We start from the raw sequence: 23,854 nt of genomic DNA, 5'->3' as shown, positions 1-23,854 counted from the left end.
GACAAGAGCAAGGGAAGGAGTAGCACTACTGAAACAGGAGTGGTGGGAGTATGTGATAGAGTGTAAGAAAGTAAACTCTAGATTGGTATGGGTAAAACTGAAAGTGGATGGAGAGGGATGGATGATTATTGGTGCATATGCACCTGGGCATGAGAAGAAAGATCATGAGAGGCAAGTGCTTTGGGAGCAGCTGAGTGAGTATGTTAGTAGTTTTGATGCACGAGACCGGGTTATAGTAATGGATAATTTGAATGCAGAGGTGAGTAATGTGGTAGTTGAGGGAATAATTGGTGTACATGGGGTGTTCAGTGTTGTAAATGTAAATAAATGGTGAAGAGCTTGTAGATTTGTGTGCTGAAAAAGGAGTGGTGACTGGGAATACTTGGTTTAAAAAGAGAGATATACATAAGTATACATATGTAAGTAGGAGAGATGGCCAGAGAGCATTATTGGATTATGTGTTAATTGATAAGTGTGCGAAAGAGAGACTTTTGGATGTTAATGTGCTGAGAGGTGCAACTAGAGGGATGTCTGATCATTATCTTGTGGAGGTAAAGGTGAAGATTTGTAGAGGTTTTCAGAAAAGAAGAGAGAATGTTAGGGTGAAGAGAGTGGTGAGAGTAAGTGAGCTTGGGAAGGAGACTTGTGTGAGGAAGTATCAGGAGAGATTGAGTGCAGAATGGAAAAAGTTGAGAGCAAATGACGTAAGGGGAGTCGGGGAGGACTGGGAGGTATTTAGGGAAGTAGTGATGGCTTGCACAAAAGATGCTTGTGGCATGAGAAGTGTGGGAGGTGGGCAGATTAGAAAGGGTAGTGAGTGGTAGGATGAATAAGTAAGATTATTAGTGAAAGAGAAGAGAGACATTTGGACAAGTTTTGCAGGGAAATAGTGCAAATGACTGGGAGATGTATAAAAGAAAGAGAAAAATCTTAGGGAGAATAACAAGATATTTTGGAAGGAGGTAAATAAAGTTCGTAAGACAAGGGAAAATAGGAACATCGGTGAAGGGGGCTAATGGGGAGGTGGTAACAGGTAGTGGTGATGTGAGAAGGAGATGGAGTGAGTATTTTGAAAGTTTGTTGAATGTGTTAGATGATAGAGTGGCAGATATAGGGTGTTTTGGTCGAGGTGGTGTGCGAAGTGAGAGGTTTAGGGAGAATGATTTGGTAAACAGAGAAGAGGTAGTGAAAGCTTTGTGGAAGATGAAAGATGGCAAGGCAGCGGGTTGGATGGTATTGAAAAAGGAATTTATTAAAAAAAGGGGGTGTCTGTGTGGTTGAGAGAGCAGGTGTTTTCAAATGGTTTGGTCACATGGAGCGAATGAGTGAGGAAAGATTGACGAAGAGGATATATGTGTCAGAGGTGGAGGGAACGAGGAGAAGTGGGAGACCAAATTGGAGGTGGAAAGATGGAGTGAAAAAGATTTTGAGCAATCGGGACCTGAACATGCAGGAGGGTGAAAGGCGTGCAAGGAATAGAGTGAATTGGAACAATGTGGTATACCGGGGTCGACGTGCTGTAAATGGATTGAACCAGGGCATGTGGAGCATCTGGGGTAAAACGTGGAAGGTTTTGTGGGGCCTGGATGTTGAAAGGGAGCTATGGTTTTGGTGCATTATACATGACAGCTAGAGACTGAGTGTGAACGAATGTGGCCTTTGTTGTCTTTTCCTAGCGCTATCTCGCTTGCATGCTGGGGGAGGGGGATGTCTTTTCATGTGTGGTGGGTTGGCGACGGGAATGAATAAAGGGAGCAAGTATGAATTATGCACATGTGTATATATGTATATGTCTGTGTATGTATATATATGTATACGTTGAAATGTATAGGTATGTATATGTGCGTGTGTGGACGTGTATGTATATACATGTGTATGTGGGTGGGTTGGGCCATTCTTTCGTCTGTTTCCTCATGCTACCTCGCTAATGTGGGAGACAGCAACAAAGTATAATGAAAAATAGATATAAGTGGATGGGCCATTCTTCATCTGTTTCCTGGCGCTACCTTGCTAACGTGGGAAACAGCGATAATATCTATATATGTACACCCTAGCCTGAGCCAGGTATCCATTTTATTGACTAACTCCCAAGGGTGTTTGAATAGCTACCTTGACTGTGGACCGTTTGCCACTTACAGTATTTGTACTTATACACCTCCCTGGGTGGCCCATGAATGTTTCTCGGTCAGGAATGCTAACCACTGCACCAAGGAAGTCCATACCGTTTAGGTTATGTCTTCATATTCTGGTTTTGAAATCAAGAGAATAAACGAAATATGGCATATTGAAAATGGTAGATGAAGGATATATAGTTAAGTAGATATGGACCTTGGGAAAAATTGTATATGGAGGCTGCCTAATTGAGTACTTAAGGTGGAATATACTAAAGGAAGCTCAGAGGGTATGTTGGAATTATTGAATGTGGAAGAACCATTATGGTGGAAAGATCAACTGAAATATATGAAGAAAGTGATTTGTGGGATTTAGATAAATTTTCCATATGTATACCAGAATTTGAAACCTATGTCCTAAGTGTTGGTTCTTTCTTTCAGGTATCTTCAAGAAGAAAAGACCATATGTTTAAGTTGCTGCTAAAGTAGTAGTGTTACTGTTTATTTTATTTTTTTTTTTTTTTTGTAAAAAGCTAGTATGAGGTATGTATGTATGTCTTAATTCTTTTGTCTAAAGCTGGCACCAGAAACTCCTTTAGTCTGAATGTAATGTGTGATTGCAAATTATTTTTGAAGTTAAATTTTTAGACGTTTTAAAGGGTATTGTAAAAAGTTGATAGTTTTATATTTCCTAGCAATTTGTAAACTGTATTTCAAAAAAATAAAAGTATTTGAATTGCAAATTGTTTGCTAAAGCTCGGTATTTATATAACTTAGTATCACCTGGAGTGTTGCCGGGCTCCACTTGCAAGAGGTTGCACCATGAGTGAAGTGTCACATTTGATGAGGCTGTATCATTGGAAGTACAGTTTTATCAAAGAGTTTATCATGCTGAAGGAATCACATTTTCCCTTCTACTGGCAGTGGTTGCCTTTAAAAATGTCTTGGGTAACACCAGGACTCGTTCTTTCATAGATATTTGTCTTAGGGTAGGTATAAATAAATAAATACATCATCTGTAAAGGAAAAGTTACACATATTTCTTGATACTGAAGGATACTCTTACACAATCTATGTCCTTTTAGGAAGGTGGATAGAGAGCCTTCTTACTGTTCTGTCCTCATCTTAGCTATTTTAAGATTAGCTGAGAAACTGAAGAGATAGCCTCAGTTTACATCAACAGGCTTTCAGGTTATCTGTATATCTGGTATATTGTCTGCAGCTCACCTCGTGCAGTTGGTGATTGGGATATAGTGTTCCCTTTTGTAAATTCGTAGTTTGATTTATTAGTTCTTTATGTATTTTGTCTCCAAAAAACCTTCCATGGGAAACCTAGAGCCTGATTAGCTGCCTTTTAATTAGCAGTTTATTCATGAAAAATTTGTGGAACAATTTGCTTATCACCAGCCTTTTTGTCAGTGCCTTTCTTCACATTTTTCTGCTCTTCCTCCCTTATCGTTTACTCATTTCTCATCCCTCAGGTACCTCAATGCTCACTTGCTGTTGTACAACACATTCATTCACAGTAAGTCCCTTTGCTCTGTTGTTGTATGACATTTTATGAAAGCAGATCTCTCTTTTCTAACCTTGTAGAGGTAACCATGCCTAACACCCACCACCCCACCCTCCCTTATAATAGATTTTTTATAACCTTTCTTGATGGTGCTCTGCATTCTGGTTATTGAAAATTTTCCAATTTATGTTCTCACAGTTGTGCAGTTCCCACAGTTGTATCTTTTCTTGTAGTCATCTCCTTTGGATTTTATACATTAAATATGGGAAAATAGTTGGCATGCTGATGGTTGCAGTTTTTTAGATTTTCAGATACCCGTGGTAATAGTTTAAGGATTAACCTTACCCTCCTCCCTTTTTTCTCATGCAGGAGCACCTCTGGTCAGTTATCATAACCATTTTACTTCTACTACATTCCACTCCTTTATTCTATCTTTTTTTCTCCTTTATTTACTATTTCTTACAACTCTATAATTCTTTTGATTTCAATGACAGAATTACCATTGTTTTCCTTTACATTGAATTCTCTTATTGTGCGAGGATAAAAATGCATTTCATTGAAATAGAATAAGCTTGGTCAAACTGACAGGGAGAGGATGCATTTGGGAAGATTGAGAGATAAAGGTCAGGTTCAGTGTAAGGGAGTACACTTTCAGAAGAGGTTTTTCACTTTAGATAACCTAAAATGTTGAGATACAAGTGTTATTTCCTCTTCATACAGTATGGGGAAAAAATTCTCATGCTCGTTGGAACCCATCGCGTGAGCTTTATCTCTCACAATAATCCTATTAAAAACGACTAGCACGTAGCACTCTGCAGAAAAATTAAGAAATAAAGATTCTTAGAGTTATATGTTGTTAAGTGCTATGTGTAAGCTAGATTGTGTGTATGTCTGTGGACTGAATGTTAGCAACCCACATGTATGTTAGGCAGAAGGGTCTTGGACATATTAAAGCAGTGTTGTAGAGATGGGCCTATATCCAGGGAGTAAACAGGAAAGTGTGACTTGTGTTTGTCTGAGTAGCTACTCTAGTTGGTGAGCAGCCACTGACCAGGGAGGTATATTACTGGTAAAACCTGTCTAGCTATTGAGAGGGTGGCTGCGTAGAGAGCCAGCACTTCAATGGTTGTCAAGTTGCACTCCTTTGACCAAGGTAGCTGTCTTTTCTTTCTGCCTAACCCATACGTGGACTGGTGATATTCTGTCCAGAAACACAAAATCTTTTTGTCACAAATAACACTTAACACTTGACTCACACAACTCATTCTTTGCAACTCTGGATTTTCCTGCAGTGAGCACTTTGTGCTAGCCCTGTGTTTTGGCAAAATGCCAGGAGCAATAGACAGTAGTAAGTAGGAACATTAGACAGAAGCTTTAGGTAGAAGTAGTAGATAGGAGCATAAGGTAGAAGCAGTAGGTTGTAAAATTGGAAGTAGCCTCTGACAGCACTGTGCTGGAGTTAACCTTTACCAATGGCCTGTTAAAGGTGAGACAACAGTTACCGAGACTTTTGCCATGGCCACCCTATTGAGGAAGTTCTTGAAGGGAATAGGCATCACAGATATATAGATACATTGCTACCCTACTGTGTCATTTATCATACAAGATACAGAGATACTGAAGTAAATAACTGCAAAAACTAATGTTTACACACTCCACTGTGTTCTGCGAAGATAATACTTTCCAGGGCTCATTTACATTTGTACCCAAGTCTCATTTATGGGGTTTGTCAAGAAAATACTCTAGAAACATGATTTTATTTCCTTACAATTACATCACACAATGACAACTGCATGAAATGAAAATATTTTACCATTCACTGGTCTGTTACAACAGTATTCAAAATTATGGCAACACTTATTGCACAACTAGGTAGCTTGGCTCTACACGACATGATTAAGTAAAACCTTAAAAAAATAAAGTAACATATCACATTCAAGCTTAATGGTCCAAATTTTCACTAAATAATTCAGTTTAATGAACATGCTGTCAGAGAACAGTCTCCAGCATATAAAATATAATTAATAAATAATTAAAAATTTTAATTACATTTGTGATCAAAAAATAGTTAAATATTCTGACCAATAATTAATTTACAATTAGATGACCCTCTCCTGATTTTATTCAAGTAGATAAAATTGAATAACTAACACCAATACTATACTGTACAGCAAGGAGTTTACCCAGTGCATTACAATTAATACTCTATGTCAAGTGACCAGTAATCTGGACTGATTTTATACAAACTATGAGTATAAATATACAGTATAAATCAATGCAACAGGAGGCTGTCTAGGAAGTGAACACAATGTAATATCACTTGCTACATACAAACCATTTTACCCATTCTTCACATTACCTCTCCTATAACTTTACCATCTGCAGTACATCCACACCATATTCTATTTGTGATACTTTATTGGTTCATACTGTATAATTTCATCAAATTATGAAATGTAAAAAAGTTATCAGGCAAACTAGGTATAGCACAAAATAAAACTAAATGCTCTTTATTTCCTTTAAAAAAATTAACTCTTAGACAATTTGTCATATGGTAATAACTATATTTTACATGAAATTCATACAATATCTAACATTAATGAATAATACATAATACAAAATCAGTTTATTCATAATAAATATGACCAACTTCTTCCCAATACTAACCCCAAATGTAACCTTCGCAGTAGGTTACAAAGCTTTGGAACAGAGCAGAGATCTAGTTATTTACAAAATTCACCATCTTTAACCTTATATTGTTATGAAATCCTGTTAAGGTTTACAGGACATAGGCACAACTTAACCACCTATGCTACCTTGGAACAAATAGCCATGAGTAGCCATGTACATTCATTCATTCATTGCCCGTCTAACACCTACATTGGTCCTACCTAATGCATTCACACATTTTCACAACAACATAGCCACTGATGGAATATTTCAAATGCCTCTGGGAACAGTGATGAAATGGTTACATCAACCTATAGGAGGATTTTTCCAAGAAATGTAAATAAATAATTATTTACCCATGTAATCTGCTGTATTGCCTGAAACTAATGAAATTCAATTTGTTTGTTATATAACTTGGTACTTTACCTTACAGTTACATCATGGTAGTTTTGGAAGCTATTCTACCCCACAGCTTGGTCCTAATTAACCATATTGCTACTTTGCTCAATCAGGCTGTCGTTGGCCATGACGTAGACCTATATATCATGCACTGAATGGTCTAACACACTTTGTATATACCTGTCTAGGCCATTTTGATATTTCCCCTTTTGTTCAAATAAGGCATAGACAAGTATCTGCCGAAATGGTCAAACAGATGCACGAGTGTAAGTCTATCGCTGTGTTCAAGAACCTTACTGGGCAAAGAGGTAAAACAACAGCTTAGTTGGAGACCAAGCCAAGGGGAAAGAAAAGCATCCAAAACTATTTCAAAATATACATTACATAAGGTAAGTTATCAAACTTAAATGTAGGATAAATTTATCAGCTTTAGTGGGTAAGGCATCGATGAATAAGGCAAAGATACCAGGCCTGCTAATTCAACTGCAGTAAATATAAACAAGTGTAATTTTAAATACTGTACTAAATCAGTGATAATAATGATGGCAATATTCATTCCTTCATTAAGCTAATATTTTCTTTCTGTTTCTCACAATCAAGAACTGATAACCTCATTTCTAACTAGTTTTTACCTGAGGCCTTGACATAAGAGTGTCCAGTTCTGTCTCACATGTTGAATAACACCCTGCCAATCTTCCCCTTCTCATCAAATGGTGTCTAACTCTCACCAAATCTACATGAATTTTAAACCTGCAATCTTACCTTGTCTCAGCAACTTAAGTATTAAGCTCTGTGCATATCCTGATCAATAGCATTTACCAATCCTCTCACTGGAGTGTCCAGTTTAATGCACACCATGAATAATATAAAAAAAAAATGGCCTCATCAACTGCAAACAGAAAATGTCACCTTGCACTATAGTATCCCCTTTAATATACTCATGCAGGCACTAATTGTCCCTTTCACTATTAGTCTAAACTGTTGGCTCCATATATTGTATTTGGTCAAGTATCACAAAAATGCATGAAGCAAAACTGCAAAGAATCACGAGGCTGTATTCAAAATTAATTTACCTTTCAACTGTGCAATATTTAACACTATTTTAAGATAAAGTTCCACCATCTGTATGAGTAATCAGTGTATGTCGGAGAAATTACTTTATTCCTAGTTTTCACGTCTGGCATTTACCAGGGCAAGATGAAACTTATGAATTCAGCCTTTAGTGCACTGATAATAACCCCTGACATTTTATATATTATTTTCAACAATATATTAAAACTGGTTTGTGGTATATAGTCACCTAGTCTACACTCTTCCAAAATTATTCAGAATTAGAAAAATTTAATGAATTTGGAAAACAGCTTTTATCATAGTTTCTTAAAGTTTTGAATTCACAACAGGAAGAGTTTTTTACTCTATAAGCAGATACCTAATGTTAAAGTAAAGGATTGTGATGTCCTTATCTATATAACATTTAAGTATGTTCATGGTTACTAAGGAACTTTATAATCTCTAGGTATACTGTTCTTTGTCACAAACTTGTGGGTCTTGCTATCAAAGATACAAATATTAATCAGCTAAGTAAATTATGTCATATCACAGTCAGTTTTGTCCTGACTTTAGTGGCTAAGAAACTAAAACTAAAGTTGTGTACGACCTGATAGCTCTACCCGAGTGCTTTAGACTTCTGCAGTATGGATTCATTAGGATCATGTTTACTTTGCACAAACCACTCTTAAAAAAGAGTATGCTTGTAAGTATTTCTACCATGAGTTCAACATATCTGAAAACTCCATTTTACAAAACAGTGCAAGATAGTACCCCTTCAAAAATTACCTAAAAGTATATAAAAATATTTTATTTTCCCATCTGGGGTTTTATCAAGGAAATTATGAAAAGACAATGGTCAACATACAATACGAACAAATCAGCAATTACCATACCTTACCAGTCCTTAACAACAGAGGGACTGTTCTCAATGTCTCTGATGTACTTGCAGTTTGTTATGCCATATTATGTTGTTTATGCTATTCCATGATTTTACAGCTCTGGACGGTATTAATAAACCATAATAATCACACACTAATTGGTGTGAAAATAGCACTGCCACTTGTGATGTGCAATTCGTATTTACAAACGTACAGAAATATGCAATCATAAATCAGCAGTCAGAGTTTCATGAATATTCCAGGTACCTCCCTACATATTCATAATGAGCTTTCAAGTTTCCTAACAAATCTGACTTCTTAATACTATTTAAACAAGTATAAATACCTAACTATACGTACTGATTTAATCTTAAAAACCCACATCTTTCATCAGTACTGTGAGTATAATCTGATGCACATTTGAACACAAATTTTTCCTGATAGTGAAACTTTAACAGGAAAACAAAACCAAATTTATGGAACAGATGGCTGCTCATATACTGTCCAGAGATTACAATAATAAAGAAAGGTTAGGAACATACAATAAACCTTTCCATTTAATGCCACTCTTAAAAACCTTGCTTAGTAAGTTCTTTTGAGAATATTGTTTAGTACTCTAAAAGCAAGAAACTTCATAGGACAATATAATGCCTTTCAAGGTAAAAAAAAAAAAAAAAAAAAAAAAAAAAAAAAAAAAAAAAAAAAAAAAATGCTGAACAATTCTTACCAATCTGACCAATTAGTGGGCCAGTTTCTACCAAAACTGGCTGCAAAGATTTTTTATTAAAATTAATTGGTATGTTTTAATTCATGCCAAACTTGGAAAATTGTGATCTTGTTAGCTGTTACTCTACACTTAGTCCATCAATAATCAAGTTGAGTGGGTACAATACAATCTTTAATATATTAATAGTCTTTATCACTGAACATCAATTCACCAAAACCATTAAATATTTAACGTGTTAGCAGCAAGAATTTATGAATCTAACAGAAATTCTAATCTTCAGAGTAGGTGGCCATCTATTTTCTTCCTAATATGAAAAGAATGATTTGAGCTCAGATTTTATAAACTGTTTGTTTTCAAAATAAAAACACTTCCAGTTATGAGCACCAATTCAGTTCTACCACCAAACCCTGAATATTTGCATCCATCATTCTGATGATGCACAATGCATAAACTATGCGAGGAGAGAAAGTTTATTCAATAATTCCCTTTCTAAATTCAACATCCCTCCAAATGCATCATGTAAAACCTGAACGAGAAGCTTACTATTCAATAAACATTTGTACATATCCATTTGGTTTACTGATGTAAGACTTAACCTGAAAACACAATTTGATGATGATGGGTGAATCATGAAAAACTTAAAGGCATTCCATTAGATGTTCAAGTGTCAACATTCATTAAGTTATCTTAGAAAACATATACAGACTTAATACCAAACACATACCACTGAACCAAAAGATTCAATAGTACTCAAAACTTTCTAGCTTGTGCATTTCAGTACCATTAAAAACTATCAGCAGCTCACAACTGTGAGACATGCATTCTGATCCTACCTACTATGAACCTGTACATACCACTATATTTGAAAAATCTTGCAGAACAGTCTCTGTCCATAAATTTGTGTGATCATCTTGGACTATTGTCAGAGATGGAGTATTTCAGAACCGCATTCAACAAAGAGAAACAAAAGAAATTAGTGGTGCTTACAAAAAGTGCTCCATTATACTGTGATGACTAGAAGTCACAGCTGAAGTTAATTTTAAATATGGCATACAGTGTTTCAATATAAGGACAAAATTATGAGAGACTTCACTTTGAAAGCCCCCAATTCATAAGGCTGTTATCACATTGTGTGATGCAGGAAATATGGAGCTCGCTGCACAATTGACTAAATAGTAATGGTATATTTAATGTAACAAAATGGGACGACAGTACAAATGCTGTAGGGTTATGAAATAACTTGACAATTAGAATGTGAGAGATAAGTGTGGAGCAAGAGACGTGAGTTATGTTGTTGTGATGGGACACTAGTAGTAGACACCAGCAGGACTCAGGAAACTGAGGAGATGCGGTCATTTGGTGCACCCATCTGTGTGAGCACCTTGTCCAACCACTGCAAAGGACCATGAAGATGTATCTCAATCCAACATGGGGTGCTCGTAACATCCTGTCTGTGATATTCTGCCCCCCAGCCTTTTACGAATGACATCCTGATATCAAAAAAACAAAATATGTTAATATTTCATACAGAACGACTGACATAAAATTTTAACAGGAGGAAATTTTCATATAATACATCCTACAATAAGATTTAAAAACAAGTCAACCCATAACTTCATTCTAGGTACATATAGTCTTCATATAACTCTATCATGAGCTAGCATAATAAACAACTACTAAATAAGGATTTGATGTACTGTATTACATTTATTAAAATTCTTACCTAATTGTACACATTTTGGTGAGGTCAAACACAGCTTCATAACCATGATTTACACTCTGGGATAGGAGTTGGGCAAACTCTTGATTGTTGAAGATCTTTAGTGAGCATCCAGGTGGGATTTTGCAAACAGTAGATGGGTGGAAGCCATGGTGGTGATTACAGTTACGAGACTGAACAAAGATAGCCGAGTCAGACAAACATTCTGCATACACTTCCCCACCAACGTAGTACAGGTGAACTCCTACAAGGGGTAAAGTATATCTTGCAATGTATCTTTAAAGAATATGGACATAACATTTATTTGTATCATCTACAAAAAATTTACCTTGCAATACATAAGGTGGTCCAAGAAGCACCTCATACACAGACGCCCTGCTCCCAACATCCACACTTTAATTGTACAGATGTTCGTACAACTGTTCTCAAGTTACTTACCTTCTTCATGCACCAACAGCCAAACTGTGCCAGTATCTAAACAAAGTCAACCTGGTGAGTTTTGCCCTATCTCCCTGACGAGTACTTAGGCAAAACTTTTGAGAAGGTTAATCATTCACATCTCTCATACAATGAAATACCTAAGACTTCAAACTTTTTAAACATCATGCTTACATTACTTAATTTTAATACCACTATTGATGAAAAAAAATGAGGTGCCTGGCTACATAAGGAAATACTTCAACAATCAGTACTTTTATTGGTCCAAATGAAGTGTTTCCAAGAGGTAATCAAAACCATATAATGTATTTCACAGACCAAACTCATTTCTAAAAAAGATCAAAAACTATAATTACTATCTGTAGTCATGCTGAACAAATATTAATCATCATAAACTTTAAAATTCTAACACCCGTAAAACCAAGGCATAGTACCCACCTTTACCAATGTGTCTTCTTGTATTTTCAATGGTAGAATTGCGATTAACATTTGACAGTAATCCTAAGCAAAATCTCTCAGAGTTGTTGCTGGGATCTGTGAAGCCATCAACTATGACCTGAATGTGTCTGGGCATGAAATACTTCACCGACTCTGTTATTCAGCTCATAATATGCTATACTTGACCAAAAAGTGGGTTCCTGAAAATACATTTTTTGTATCAGGATATAATATTCCTGTGAGTAACTTCTTTATCAACACTTTATTTATTCATTTATAATTACCCCAAGACATCTTTCTGAAAAGGTCCTACAAGTATAAAACAAGTACTGCATAAGTTTTTTAAAAGAGTGATTAAGAAACACATAGCAAGACCCTTAATAAAAAAAAATAAACATAAATGAAAGCCAGCATAAGTATGTACTAAAAAATCTCATAAATTTGGATGCTAGTGCACTATCAGAACACTAAAGCAAAGACCTGAAATTCCATAACCCAGTAAAAATGTTCCTATGGTAACTGTTTGGATCTGAGCAGTTACCATTTTCATGCTGTAAGAGTTTCTTGGGAGTATGGTTTCCTCACTGATTACCACACAATCCAATTCCAGCACTGGATGATTTGTTTTTAAAAGTGTTGTGTTATATCTGGTCATTTTTACTCCCAAGTTAATGTACAAGACTAGAGCATGTGCTGAATATGTGTGCCTCTGTCTGGTTCCACTCTAAAACATTCCCAGAGTCAACCCATAATTTGATTATTCCTCATTCACTCCCTTTTTATCATTTCTGTACCCTTTTTGCTTTCTTTCATGCTGTCAACAGTTACCAACATGCAGTCTCCCTACTTATAACAAATCGCTCACACAATTTCATGGTATATTCTACTCAAAGGCTCTCAGTAACCTCTCATTCCACAAGATGTTCCTCAATTTATGCACTTTAACTTACTTTAACTAATCCTGAACAGCAACTAGTTCATTTGCTTCCTAGTTCATGTACCAATAAGTCAAACTTTTTCTTGTATTCACTCATTTTAACATAATTTCCCCCTTATACTTCTGTGCAGCTTACCTATGCACTACATCAAGGGCATTATCATTCTGCTCAGCACCACACAATAATAATGAAAACACTTTCCTCTTTGGTTTCCTTCTAATTTACATAATTACACAACCAAAAGAATGCTTTCCAACTTAATTCTCATGAATATAATGACACAACAAAAAGAATGTAACATTTTCTAGACTTACCATACTACATATACATAAGAAAAATACAAAACAATTTATTACCTGGTATGTAACTGGTGTAACGTTAGCATTAATAACAGCACCCACAGGAACGGTCTCCATTGCTGTATCAGTGGACTGGGGTTTTATATCTTCACTTGGACTATACGCTGGTGGCGGAGTATCTGCTTTGGGGATAAATTCCTGGAGTTACTGTACAAACACTATTTACACTTAAAAACTAATTGTTCTTCAATATCAAAATTTTTCTGCTAATATGTATATCTTGTAGTCCCTGTATTCAAAATAAGGAAATATACAGAATCTTTCCCAAATATTTTGGTTTTTACCATGTTAACACTGGTGCTGAAGACCCAAGAGCCATGAATAAAAGCATATGCTAAACAATTCTATATACTTGTCCGGTTATCATAAGGTTGAAGCAGTCACCATTGCTTCCACAAGGAAAACATGAAAAACATTGAGAGGTCCCTCATCAAATATACAAAAGAAGGAAAACAGGAGTAGAGGAGATAAACTTATAGTAACAAGAAACACAAAAGTTTAGAAATCAAAACTCCTCCTAAATGGCAAGAGTAGCACTTGCATAAGGCAAAGGTGAAATGTGGCCTGAAAAAACTGATCATTCTATTATGACTTTACTATCTCGTAACCAATGACTTAGCTATGCTCAGTCTTGGTCAATAGGATGACAGCTTAAACACAGCAAATCCCCCTAAAAAATCTATCTTTTCAACCAGGGTGGCCAATGGACAAAAACACTGCATCTTGTTTTCTTGTGAATTAGCATAAAATTATAGGTTTTCTTGTGAATTAGCATAAAATGATAGGGTGTATGTTCTACAATGTCCTGAATCAGTTCTTAAAAGAGTAGTGAATTGTACTGACCGGGGATACTGCCATAGGGGCTGTGTGGACTCTGGCTGGCAGGACTGACAACTGGAGAGGGAGGTTGGTTCAACCCACTCAAGCTCCCCCCACCTGCATATATTAGAAATTACAGTCTTCACACAATTACATATACTTCAATAAGAAACTGCTAATAGATAATTAAGCCTAGTTATAAAACATGACGAGAAGAAAAACTCATATGAAGGTACAACGTCTTCTTTGTAACATTCTTAAACATGATAATAACCAAGCTTGCTAACCTCCATACTTTGCACTACCAACCTGGAATACTGCCATAGGGACTGTGAGGGCTCTGACTGGTGGGACTGACAACACTCCCAACTGGTGAAGGAGGCTGGTTGATACCAGTCAAATTCCCTCCACCCATTATTTGTGAGTGTGATGCTCCACCCATTGATGAATGGACAAAACCATTTTGGGATAAAGAGACATTGTTTGGCATGGGTTCCGGTAGCTGCTGCTGGAACGTCAAAAGAGAGTGCCCTGGGGCAAACTCTGAGTGCCGAGGAACCAGAACTGGTGGTAAAACTGAAAACAAAAGAAAAGAATTAGTTTATAATGCAAATTAAAATATAATTTTTTCTCTTCTTTTCTTTTACATTGGAATGATAACCAGACATCAGTAAGATAGGCTCTCACCTTATAGATGCCATACTGATGACCACAGAGAAGACTGAGATTCAAGATCTCTAGGGTTATGAAAGTTGAAAAAAGGGAGTCTTTAAAGACTTTGGAAATGGTAGATATCAATGGAACAGAATAATAATTAAACAGGTTAGAACAGTCACCTTCTTAGGGATGGGATTTACCTATACATAATTCCAAGAAGGGAAGGTTCTGGCTTTTAACAAGAAATGGAATATATGAACTTATGTCTAGAGAAAGAAGTTTGAAGAGTTCAAAGAGATTACATGGAGGAGCATATGATCAGTAAGAGGAGCATCTGGGGAGGAGGGAATGTTAAGTCATATCTACGGTAGTTAAAAGAGAAACAGGAACCAAAGAGAGTTGCTTTGTTTATGAGAGAGACAGCTATAGTATCATCTAGACAGAAAAGTGATGAAAATTGGAGCAACAGGAATTGTTAGCAATGTATTTATCTACAGACCTGAGACACCTATCAGAGGATGAAGAGGAGAGGTTAACACACTTCCTTTGAACAAAGAAATGCTTTGCCTCATGGATAAAGTACTTGCAGTGATAATGAACAATGGTAAATATTGAATGGGAGTCAGAGGAAGGAGAGATTTTGGAAGCTTGATATGCCTGATCCCTTGCCTGAATGGCCTCAGAAAATTTTGTATGCTATATACTACATCAAGTAGCATGGAACTGATGAACTACTACTTTTCATCCATTGATAATGATACAACCAAACCAAAGGTGACTTTTCTCTCATGGTGTAATCACAAGCAGGCATAGTCCGGTAATGCCTGTTTAGTTTTTTTTTTCAAATTCCATGCAGTTTTGTCTAAAAATTTTGACCAAGAACATGCTTGCACTATCACATAGAGAATCCTCTTTCAGAGAGCAAGAGACATTAATTGTAAATAGATAATACATACTATCATGGATGCCGTTTATTTCAAAAAATGTCAACTAGGGCTCTCTCAGAGTAACTTCTGTATCAAAACCTGGGAATTACTGAAAACTCAGTGAACAGCTCAACACTCACCAGGACTTTCTACTCTTTTGTAGTGATAGGGGTTGATGCACACCTCCTTCTGTTTGGCTGAGAAAGGGTATTGACAGTGCTCGAGGGGTTTTAACTCGTGGTGGCTCTGTAAGTCTGGCCATCGCCATACTCTGCAGTATATCACATGTGGTAGGCCCTTGCGATGAGAGACCTGCAGGAAAATCCTATCATTTAAAATCTTTTTAAATGCCATAAATACAAATTAATTAACAAGATGCTCTTACATCGCCTATTGTTCTTCCAAAAGTTAGAAAAAATCAACTTGCAAAAATGACATTAGTCTTTGCCTAATGCATATATATATTTGAACTCATCATTCACCACTCCTGAGATATAGCACATACAAAATTAGAATCTATATGCATATTCATGCTACTATATGCCCCATTACTTCTAAAGGGAGTACTTATGGTGCAAACAAAGTCTCACCACATTTTGTTCTCAAAAAGTTACAATAACAACGTCCAAAGACAGACATAGGCAGGGTTGAAGAGTACTATCCCTGCATACTCTTTTGCAAAGGGAGGACAAGCATGCAAGATATAAATTTATTTCCTTAACTTTTGAAAAAGAAATACCTATATATCTTTTCTTTATATAGGTGAATCCACAGTTTGTTATGAATAACTTACTAATACCATGACAACCTTACACATTTGAATGTGATAATTCATTATTAATCACTTGACAATGTTGTACATTCTAAAATAATACTTTCCTGAACTCTAGCCCACCCTGAGAAATACTACCATGCTGACTTATGAGTGCTGAAATGATGCCCAGAACCATCTTAAGCCCTCCATGTCAGAAGTGCTGGTCCCACTTCTCAGTAAGCATATGTCTTGTCAGATTTCAACATATTTTCCTGATATACACCACATATAGTTCCATTTTTTCTGCTTGCCTTCACTATCATTTTCTTACCATACCTTTCTCTTTTTTCTTTCTGGCACAATAAGGACTTCTGTTCATGGGAGAGAAAGATTCTGTGGAAGTTATAGATTTTCCTTATTGACTCTCAGCTGTTACTTAATGAGTACAGATGCACTACTAAATACTAAAACAATACAATGATAGGTACATGTACAGGATACATCTAAGTTCTGTTTGAAATTCATCACTGCTGGATTCTTGTAGGTCAACATAGGCGAAATTAATAAATCCCATGCCTTTGGGTACACATATCCTTTACTAACATAGACATCCAAATCACTTGACACATACCAGACAACATAGGAGACATGAAAGCATAGCTTCCAAGGTCAAAACAAAATCTCAAATGGACAGCCTTAATTCAACTGATCTAATGTGCAGTTTACCATAAATAAGAACCAGCAACATTACGATAATCCGAAAACAGCCATCTCAAAAAAAAAAAAGTTCCAGCAATACTTGACAAGACCCTCAGCAACATATCCTGGGATCAACAGCAACACTTCCCATAAACCTAGCAATACCTAAGAAGCTCTTAGCAACTCTATGAACCAACAACAACGCCTCAGTAAGAACCCCAGAAGCACTTCCCAGGAGACCTAGACACATTCCTAGGGACTCCACAAACAACTCCCAGGGGATCAAGCCACTCTCATGGGACCCTACTAACACTTCTCAGGAACCCCTGCAACACCTCCCTGCGACCCATACAAGACTTTCCAAGGGAACCTCAACAACACCACTCAGGAATCCCAGTAACATTTCCCCGGGACCTTTAATAACACTTTTCAGGGTCCCCAGCAACACTTCCTAAGGACCCCTAGGGATAACACTTCCCAAGGATCCTCAGCACTAATTCATAAAGAACCCAACACTTCCCAGGGATCCCTAGGGACAACACTTCCCAAGGATCCTAAGCAACAATTCATAAAGCACTCCAGGAACACTTTCCAGGGACCCTGGCAGCTCCTCGATCACCTCCAGGATCCTAGAAAAACCACGAGTAATCCCAGCCAGGTCCAACAAAGATTATTTTCTAAGCACAGCTGAAATGCAAAACGCAAATCTAAATTCTGTGTGAAGCACATAATTTTATGGAGTTTGTACCATGCTGACAACCCAGAATCTCACAAAATTACATATATATAAACGAAGATGTGAATAAAACTTAAGACATTCAATACATCCCAATCTGGAGAGCCGGTAGAATTATCTCTTCCTCCTGCCTGGGACGCGGAAAAACCCACAGCATCGTCAGAACAACACTGAACAAAGGGAGCCAGAAGCATTCCCCAGCGACATGCAAAACCCCTAAAGGCATTTATACCCGTAAAAAGTGCTGTCATTCCCATGACCCTGGCAACAGCCCCCACTGGGGAACAACAAATTAGCAATGCCTCAGCAGACCTCGGCTCCTTGAGGAATCCTGACACGAGAACGCATTTTTAAATCCCAAGTTATTAGTAAATTCCATCCTTAACAGACACCAACAAAGCCAAAAGAATTTCATAACACCCTAACAATGCCTGCTATCAACAACAACTTAGCCAATACATAGCAAGAGAAAACCAAATGCGAAAAAAGCATGACCAAACTAACGATTAAGGCCACGGAGATGACAAGCTAACCTCATCAGCGAAAATAGGTAAGTCAGCAAATAAGGCATCAAGACTTAGCAGCAGCTTACCACTCCCAGGCTGTCACCTACGTCATCTGCCATTCTGATGCAGTCATCACGTCTCTCATCACTTTAGGAAAAAACATTTTTATTGCCAATGTCAAGCCAACCGCATGTGACAAGGTGGCCTACCGTCTTCTTAAACCCTAAACACTTCAAACCCAAGCAATTCCCTCCTCACTCAGCTCTCATCCTGCAAATTGCAAGTGTCAATGAGCAAGTTTAAAAAAGTTACTATGGTAATCAGAATACATGCGTGCTATAGACTTTTAAGTCATATCACTAGCCCAGATTCCATTTGGGTTATCTTGCTACACATTCACGATTCCTACGTAGAAAATCGTAGATATTCTGCAATACCAAATCGAAATTTCTGCTAAGTTACAGTTAAAAGGCGTTCTCCCTTTTATCGAATCATACCAAAGTTGTTTTAAAATATAATTTATTCTAACCTCTCAAACCCTTGTAGCACACTCGTCTCCGCTCTACGGAGTCAACACTTTTAGAGTATATAAATTATTATAATTCGGTCTCCCTCTAAGAAATCTGTTACTTGAGTCAACGTATATATATAACCTCTGAAAGTATTCTGGCCGTCAAAACAACTTACAAAAGCCTTTATTTGGTCAACATCGTAGAAAACTAAAGGTCAAGTTAGAGGAAAGGAGGTGAACGTTTAGTGGCGCGGCCTCTGCACGTCTCAGTTGGTGATAAGCACATGACAATGGTTGGGCAGCACCACGCCAACACCTCTGTCCATCACCTCCACTCCCACTACGTTACGTCACCCAATCCATCCCCTTCCATCGCAACCGTCTGTCTTCCCTTCCCCCCCTCCCCAAGCCTGCGACAGGCATTCAAGCGACATCTGAACTCGGGTCCCCACAAGTGTTGAACTCCTTCCCCGTATTGTACAAATACGTAGGTTAGTACACCGCCAGGCAATAGACCTAACGTACGAATTTGAGGCACCATCGCTAGGGGGAGGGATTCGTTTCACTTCGATGACGCTCTTCATAAACATCGCTACCTACATCTGCATCACCATGGACGTGTCTTGCCAAACCCACAGCAACAACCACACAAAGCAAGATTATCATCCCTCTCTTTAACCCTTTTTTCATGTTTTAGCAATGTCCTAACCTCAAATGTGCTCTTTTGTCCGAGAGCGGTGCCTCAAACATAAAGTACAATGTAAATTAAGTCTTCTTCAAACCAAGTTTACGTTCAACTGATAATCAACCTACTTTAAACCCGTATATTTTTAATCGTTCATCAAACCAAGCTAAGATTAAGTAAACAAAACTAAACATGGAATAAGTCGACTCACCCAAACCAAAAGTGACATAATTCAACCGTAAAGGCTAACATTAATAAAGTAAGCCAAAGTTAAACCTAAGTTTAGCGGTAACACATGTCTTACAAAAGAAAAAATATTACACAAGACCTCATATGGGAAATAAAGGAAAACATTTACAAAACAAAAAGGTTGGAGTGGAAGGCTGGTGTCTAGAAAAACGAATTACACCAGACTTTGAAAATCCTCGAGGACGCCGACTTGTTAAATCAGAATATCAACTAGCAGACCAAGCTTTGTGGAAACGATAAAGAATCAGGGAGGATACGCCAAACCAATTCTGCATCAAAGGCTGTGCCAAAGTCAACCTTTACTAAGTTGTTTCATCCCAGATCAGGTCTACCTCTACCTAAGTTTTTCTCAAAGACCCTTTGACCTAAATCATGCCTTACCAAAACAGACTATTCCAAATTCACCCTAACGCCTAACAGCGTTGAGAAGATCGAACTTTCAAAGAAATGTTTTTCCAAAATATGTTAACGAAAGCTCACTTGCATAAGCAAATAAAATATCTTACTGGAAAATAAGGACAAAGTATAAACATTAAGGCGGTGTATCTAGAGTCTTTGAGCGAAAATTCCCAGGCTTGCTGTTGGTGGGTGGCAACAGCGTGCCCGCTAAAGGAAGCTCCTTCGCATATGGCACAGTACTCGCCGACGCCTGAATGACTCACACGTTACATTATAATTTGCGCTTGGTACCCCATCTTCCATTTCCTGTTCCCAGTCACAACCATCTTTACAATACATGGAGTAGTTATATGGTTCCATAAAGCGCGGTCCGGACTTTTTCTTCCAAAATTTTTGTTTCGATTAGGTTAGGTTACGGAGGAATGTCCCCCACCGTACTTTACTGCCCACATTAAAACGTGAATCTGGTATTCGCCCTAGGCTTCTTGATTGTCTAATATTACATTATGCTCAGCAGCCAATACTTGTGTCTACTCTCCCTGAACAAACCCGGCAAATTATATCATTCTCGGAGAGGAACCCATTCACTCCCTCAATACACACTAGCTAAGAACTCATTCAGCTAACTTTATACACAAAAAGGACCCCACTCAGATCCCTCTATATACATCAGATAGAACGCATTCAGATTCCTCTACACACACTGGGACAGAACCTATTCAGATTCCTCTGTTCACCCATTCACCTCCCTCTATACAGACCGGGGAGGAACCCATTCAGCTCCATTTGGAGGCGCGGATGGAACACGTATCAACTGGGATGGAAGATTCGTGTAGACGTGGGTGTGCAGGGTGGAGTCGAAGTTACAGCGTAAACGTCTGGGTGTAAGGGTGAGACTGTTGGGTGTACAGACGGTTGAAGAACGGGTGTACTGGGTGGCAATAACAAAAGCGCAAATTCAGAGGTAATAGCTGGGTTGTATAAACGGTATGGAGCAGGGACGAGTGTCGAGGTACATGTAGTTTAAATGAGCGTGGAACTACGGGGGAGGGGCCATATGTGTAGCACCGGGGCGTTGGTGAAGAGTATCAAGGCGTGGGTGTGAGGAGTGAGGGTCTGGGTGGCACACACAGAGGACCTCCCCCTTCCCCCCTGGGGAGCCAACAGGTGTCCTGGCTGGCATGGCCGGCACATCTGGGTCCTAACTGGGCCCATCTGCTACCCTGCCCCACTGCGACGCCCCCGCTACACCCACATTCGACCACCCTCAGACCCAACCCTCTCGCATCCTGTGCATGAAGGCCAGAGCGTGTAGCGCTACAACCCAAGGTGGTATGCAACCACTGGGAGGGGCATGGCACGAAGGGAAGGGGGCGTGTTGAGAAGGGTATGTTGCTTCAGGAGGAGGACCAGAGGCAAGTGGGTGGGTGTAAGGAGAGCCGCAGGCTATGACAGGCCCCGAGACCCCGGCCATACCGTGGGAACAGCCAACTTGGCCTCTCTCCTGACCAAACACTCTCACAAACTTGTATCATTTCACTGTTACAAAGTAAACAAAATATGATGCTATAAATTATAGTCAGAACGCCTCATATGTGTAAAAACCGAACCAAAAGTTGAACTACTTTGCTTGAACATAAGGAAATCATATTCGTTAGCAAGGTATAAGCCACAGCGAAGCTTTACCTTGTATGGGTATCTAGTTCTCAATAACATGAACCCCTGTCATTATTAGCCTTCAAAAGACAATCATACCCTCGCTACTGACCTACTTCCCCCAGTAAGATCAATCGTTTTAATCTAAATCAAAGCGAGATTAAGGAATACACTTTTTACATACAGGATTGGAAGGACTACTGGAGTCATGGAGATTGTGTCAAAACTGACACGTAAACAGCCTGCCATTTTAGTACAGTGTTGCAGACAATGTTAGCGAATGAAAGGAATATCAGGAATTATTTAACAAGAACAGGTGTGAAGGAGAGATCGGTATTAGTAGCAACACCATAAATCAAACTATCGATCAGATGTTCATCCATTCAAACGGAGGAAAAGTCGAAGGAGGGAGCCTTCTTGTTGGGCCACCTGGGCAAGCGCGTACCTCCTACATATTTCAAGCAGTGTGCGGATCGATGACAGAGACAAAGGTTCTGGAGACGTTAGGGATATTAACAAGTTGTCAAGTGTAGCCTTATTCAATCTCCCATCGCAGCGGAGTGGTTCAGCGAGAGCGTTATTGTTTTTCAAACAATCATGGTGCCATATAGCCTATTTTTCTTTTTTATTCAAATAGAAAAAGCAAAACGAGGTACGTGTAAATGTTTATATAAATCATGTGGCAAACTAAAAGTTATTATAGCAGTTTAACCATACAGCCCACTTCAATGTTTGGTAAAATAGTTAAAAAAAAAAAATTACAAATGAAGAGAGTGAGAGGCCTTTGTTCTCTCTAATTTTTTTAACAGGGGCAACAATGTACAAACGTCCGAAATAAAGCGAAAAGAATTCTAGGATTTAGATCGAGAAGTGTTAACGATTAAAGTGCAAATGTTACACTGCAGCTGGCCAGACACCACACCTTAATTATGCAGAGCAGTTCTGAGCACCGTATTATAGCATGAATATAAATTCTCTGGAAAGCATACTGAAGAGGATGACAGAAATAATTCCTGACACTTTAGAAATCTTACCTATGAGGAGAGACTTGGGATATCAGCATTACCTTGAAAGCCGCATATTCGCGGAGCACCAGTAAATTAAGCGGCTCGAGTCAATCACGAGTATTTCAATAAAGTTGAATATCCAGTGAAGAAAGAAAATCGTAAAAAAGGTTTTAAATTCGAGTTTGGAAATAAAGAGTTCCGATGAGTGGAACATCTTGTCAAATAGGCCAATAAGTGCAAGACCGCTATAAAATTTCAAGTTCAGACTGAATGGCTAAGAGAAGGAGTATAAGGGGCTATGAGGAGCTAGGCTGCACTGCCCAGTCAAAATTTGTTACCTACCAAGAGCCATCTAACGTATCAGATAACGAAAAAAAAAATTAATGAACATTTAAATCTATTATTTCTTCCCCTCATATGTTGTCTCTCCATATCTACAATCACCAAAAATGCAGGGGAACGTCCGGGTGCGAGAAAGTGTTAGTGTCTGGCTGGCTACTTGTCATTTATACGAAACGCACGATGGTAATTCAGCGAGTTCCATACCCGACACGCCATGATGACTATGTGCATATAATCGTGTTCGTCAGCCTCTTTGTTCTCCAGTACCCTGACCTAACAGAGAAACGGACGAACGTGGCGAGATTACAGCCTCGCTCCTCAAGCGGTCGGCAAAACATTGAGGACCGAGGGAAATGAGGAATGCTGGACAGACAACGTGGCAGAAACGCATTATCCGCAACTGTAAACAATGAAATGAAGAAATACAGACACTAAGAAAAAAAAAAAAAAACTGCAAAATATGAAATAATAAAGATGTTTCGCGTCTACTGGGCTGACTTACTGTTCCCTAAACAGCTTCCAGCATCAGCCTGACCCCTGGTGTAAGTTGGACTGTGGAGGGAGTTTACCCACAATACCCCTGGTATATATACAGTGGGTCATGGAGGGGGCACCACTGAGATAAGGCCAGCATACACGTCCAGTGTGGCTGGCGTCGTTCTTTAAG

The 23,854-nt window shown here is 38.3% G+C and overlaps 2 protein-coding genes across 4 annotated transcripts in view; one reads left to right on the top strand and one right to left on the bottom strand.

Annotated features, from left to right (window-relative positions):
* The window catches only part of LOC139759853 (apoptosis regulatory protein Siva-like), a 137,368-nt gene extending 134,514 nt beyond the window's left edge, over positions 1-2,854 (top strand). For all 3 annotated transcript variants that reach the window (XM_071682358.1, XM_071682357.1, XM_071682356.1), the window contains one exon: positions 2,553-2,854. In XM_071682358.1, coding sequence (XP_071538459.1) covers positions 2,553-2,595 — 43 coding nt within the window. In that variant the 3' untranslated portion in view covers positions 2,596-2,854. The remainder of the gene's footprint in view (positions 1-2,552) is intronic.
* Positions 2,855-5,365: 2,511 nt separating this feature from the next.
* Positions 5,366-23,854, bottom strand: part of LOC139759850 (protein mothers against dpp-like) — an 88,227-nt gene continuing 69,738 nt past the window's right edge. Inside the window, 8 exon segments of the mRNA XM_071682354.1 lie at positions 5,366-10,838; positions 11,072-11,312; positions 11,945-12,062; positions 12,064-12,144; positions 13,239-13,363; positions 14,085-14,177; positions 14,370-14,636; positions 15,784-15,955. Coding sequence (XP_071538455.1) covers positions 10,679-10,838; positions 11,072-11,312; positions 11,945-12,062; positions 12,064-12,144; positions 13,239-13,363; positions 14,085-14,177; positions 14,370-14,636; positions 15,784-15,955 — 1,257 coding nt within the window. The 3' untranslated portion in view covers positions 5,366-10,678.

The sequence above is a fragment of the Panulirus ornatus genome, chromosome 34, assembly GCF_036320965.1.
Source record: "Panulirus ornatus isolate Po-2019 chromosome 34, ASM3632096v1, whole genome shotgun sequence".
In the NCBI taxonomy this organism is placed as follows: Eukaryota; Metazoa; Arthropoda; class Malacostraca; order Decapoda; family Palinuridae; genus Panulirus; species Panulirus ornatus.
Note: the sequence above shows the minus strand (reverse complement) of the source record. Positions and strands in the feature narration are given on the sequence as shown.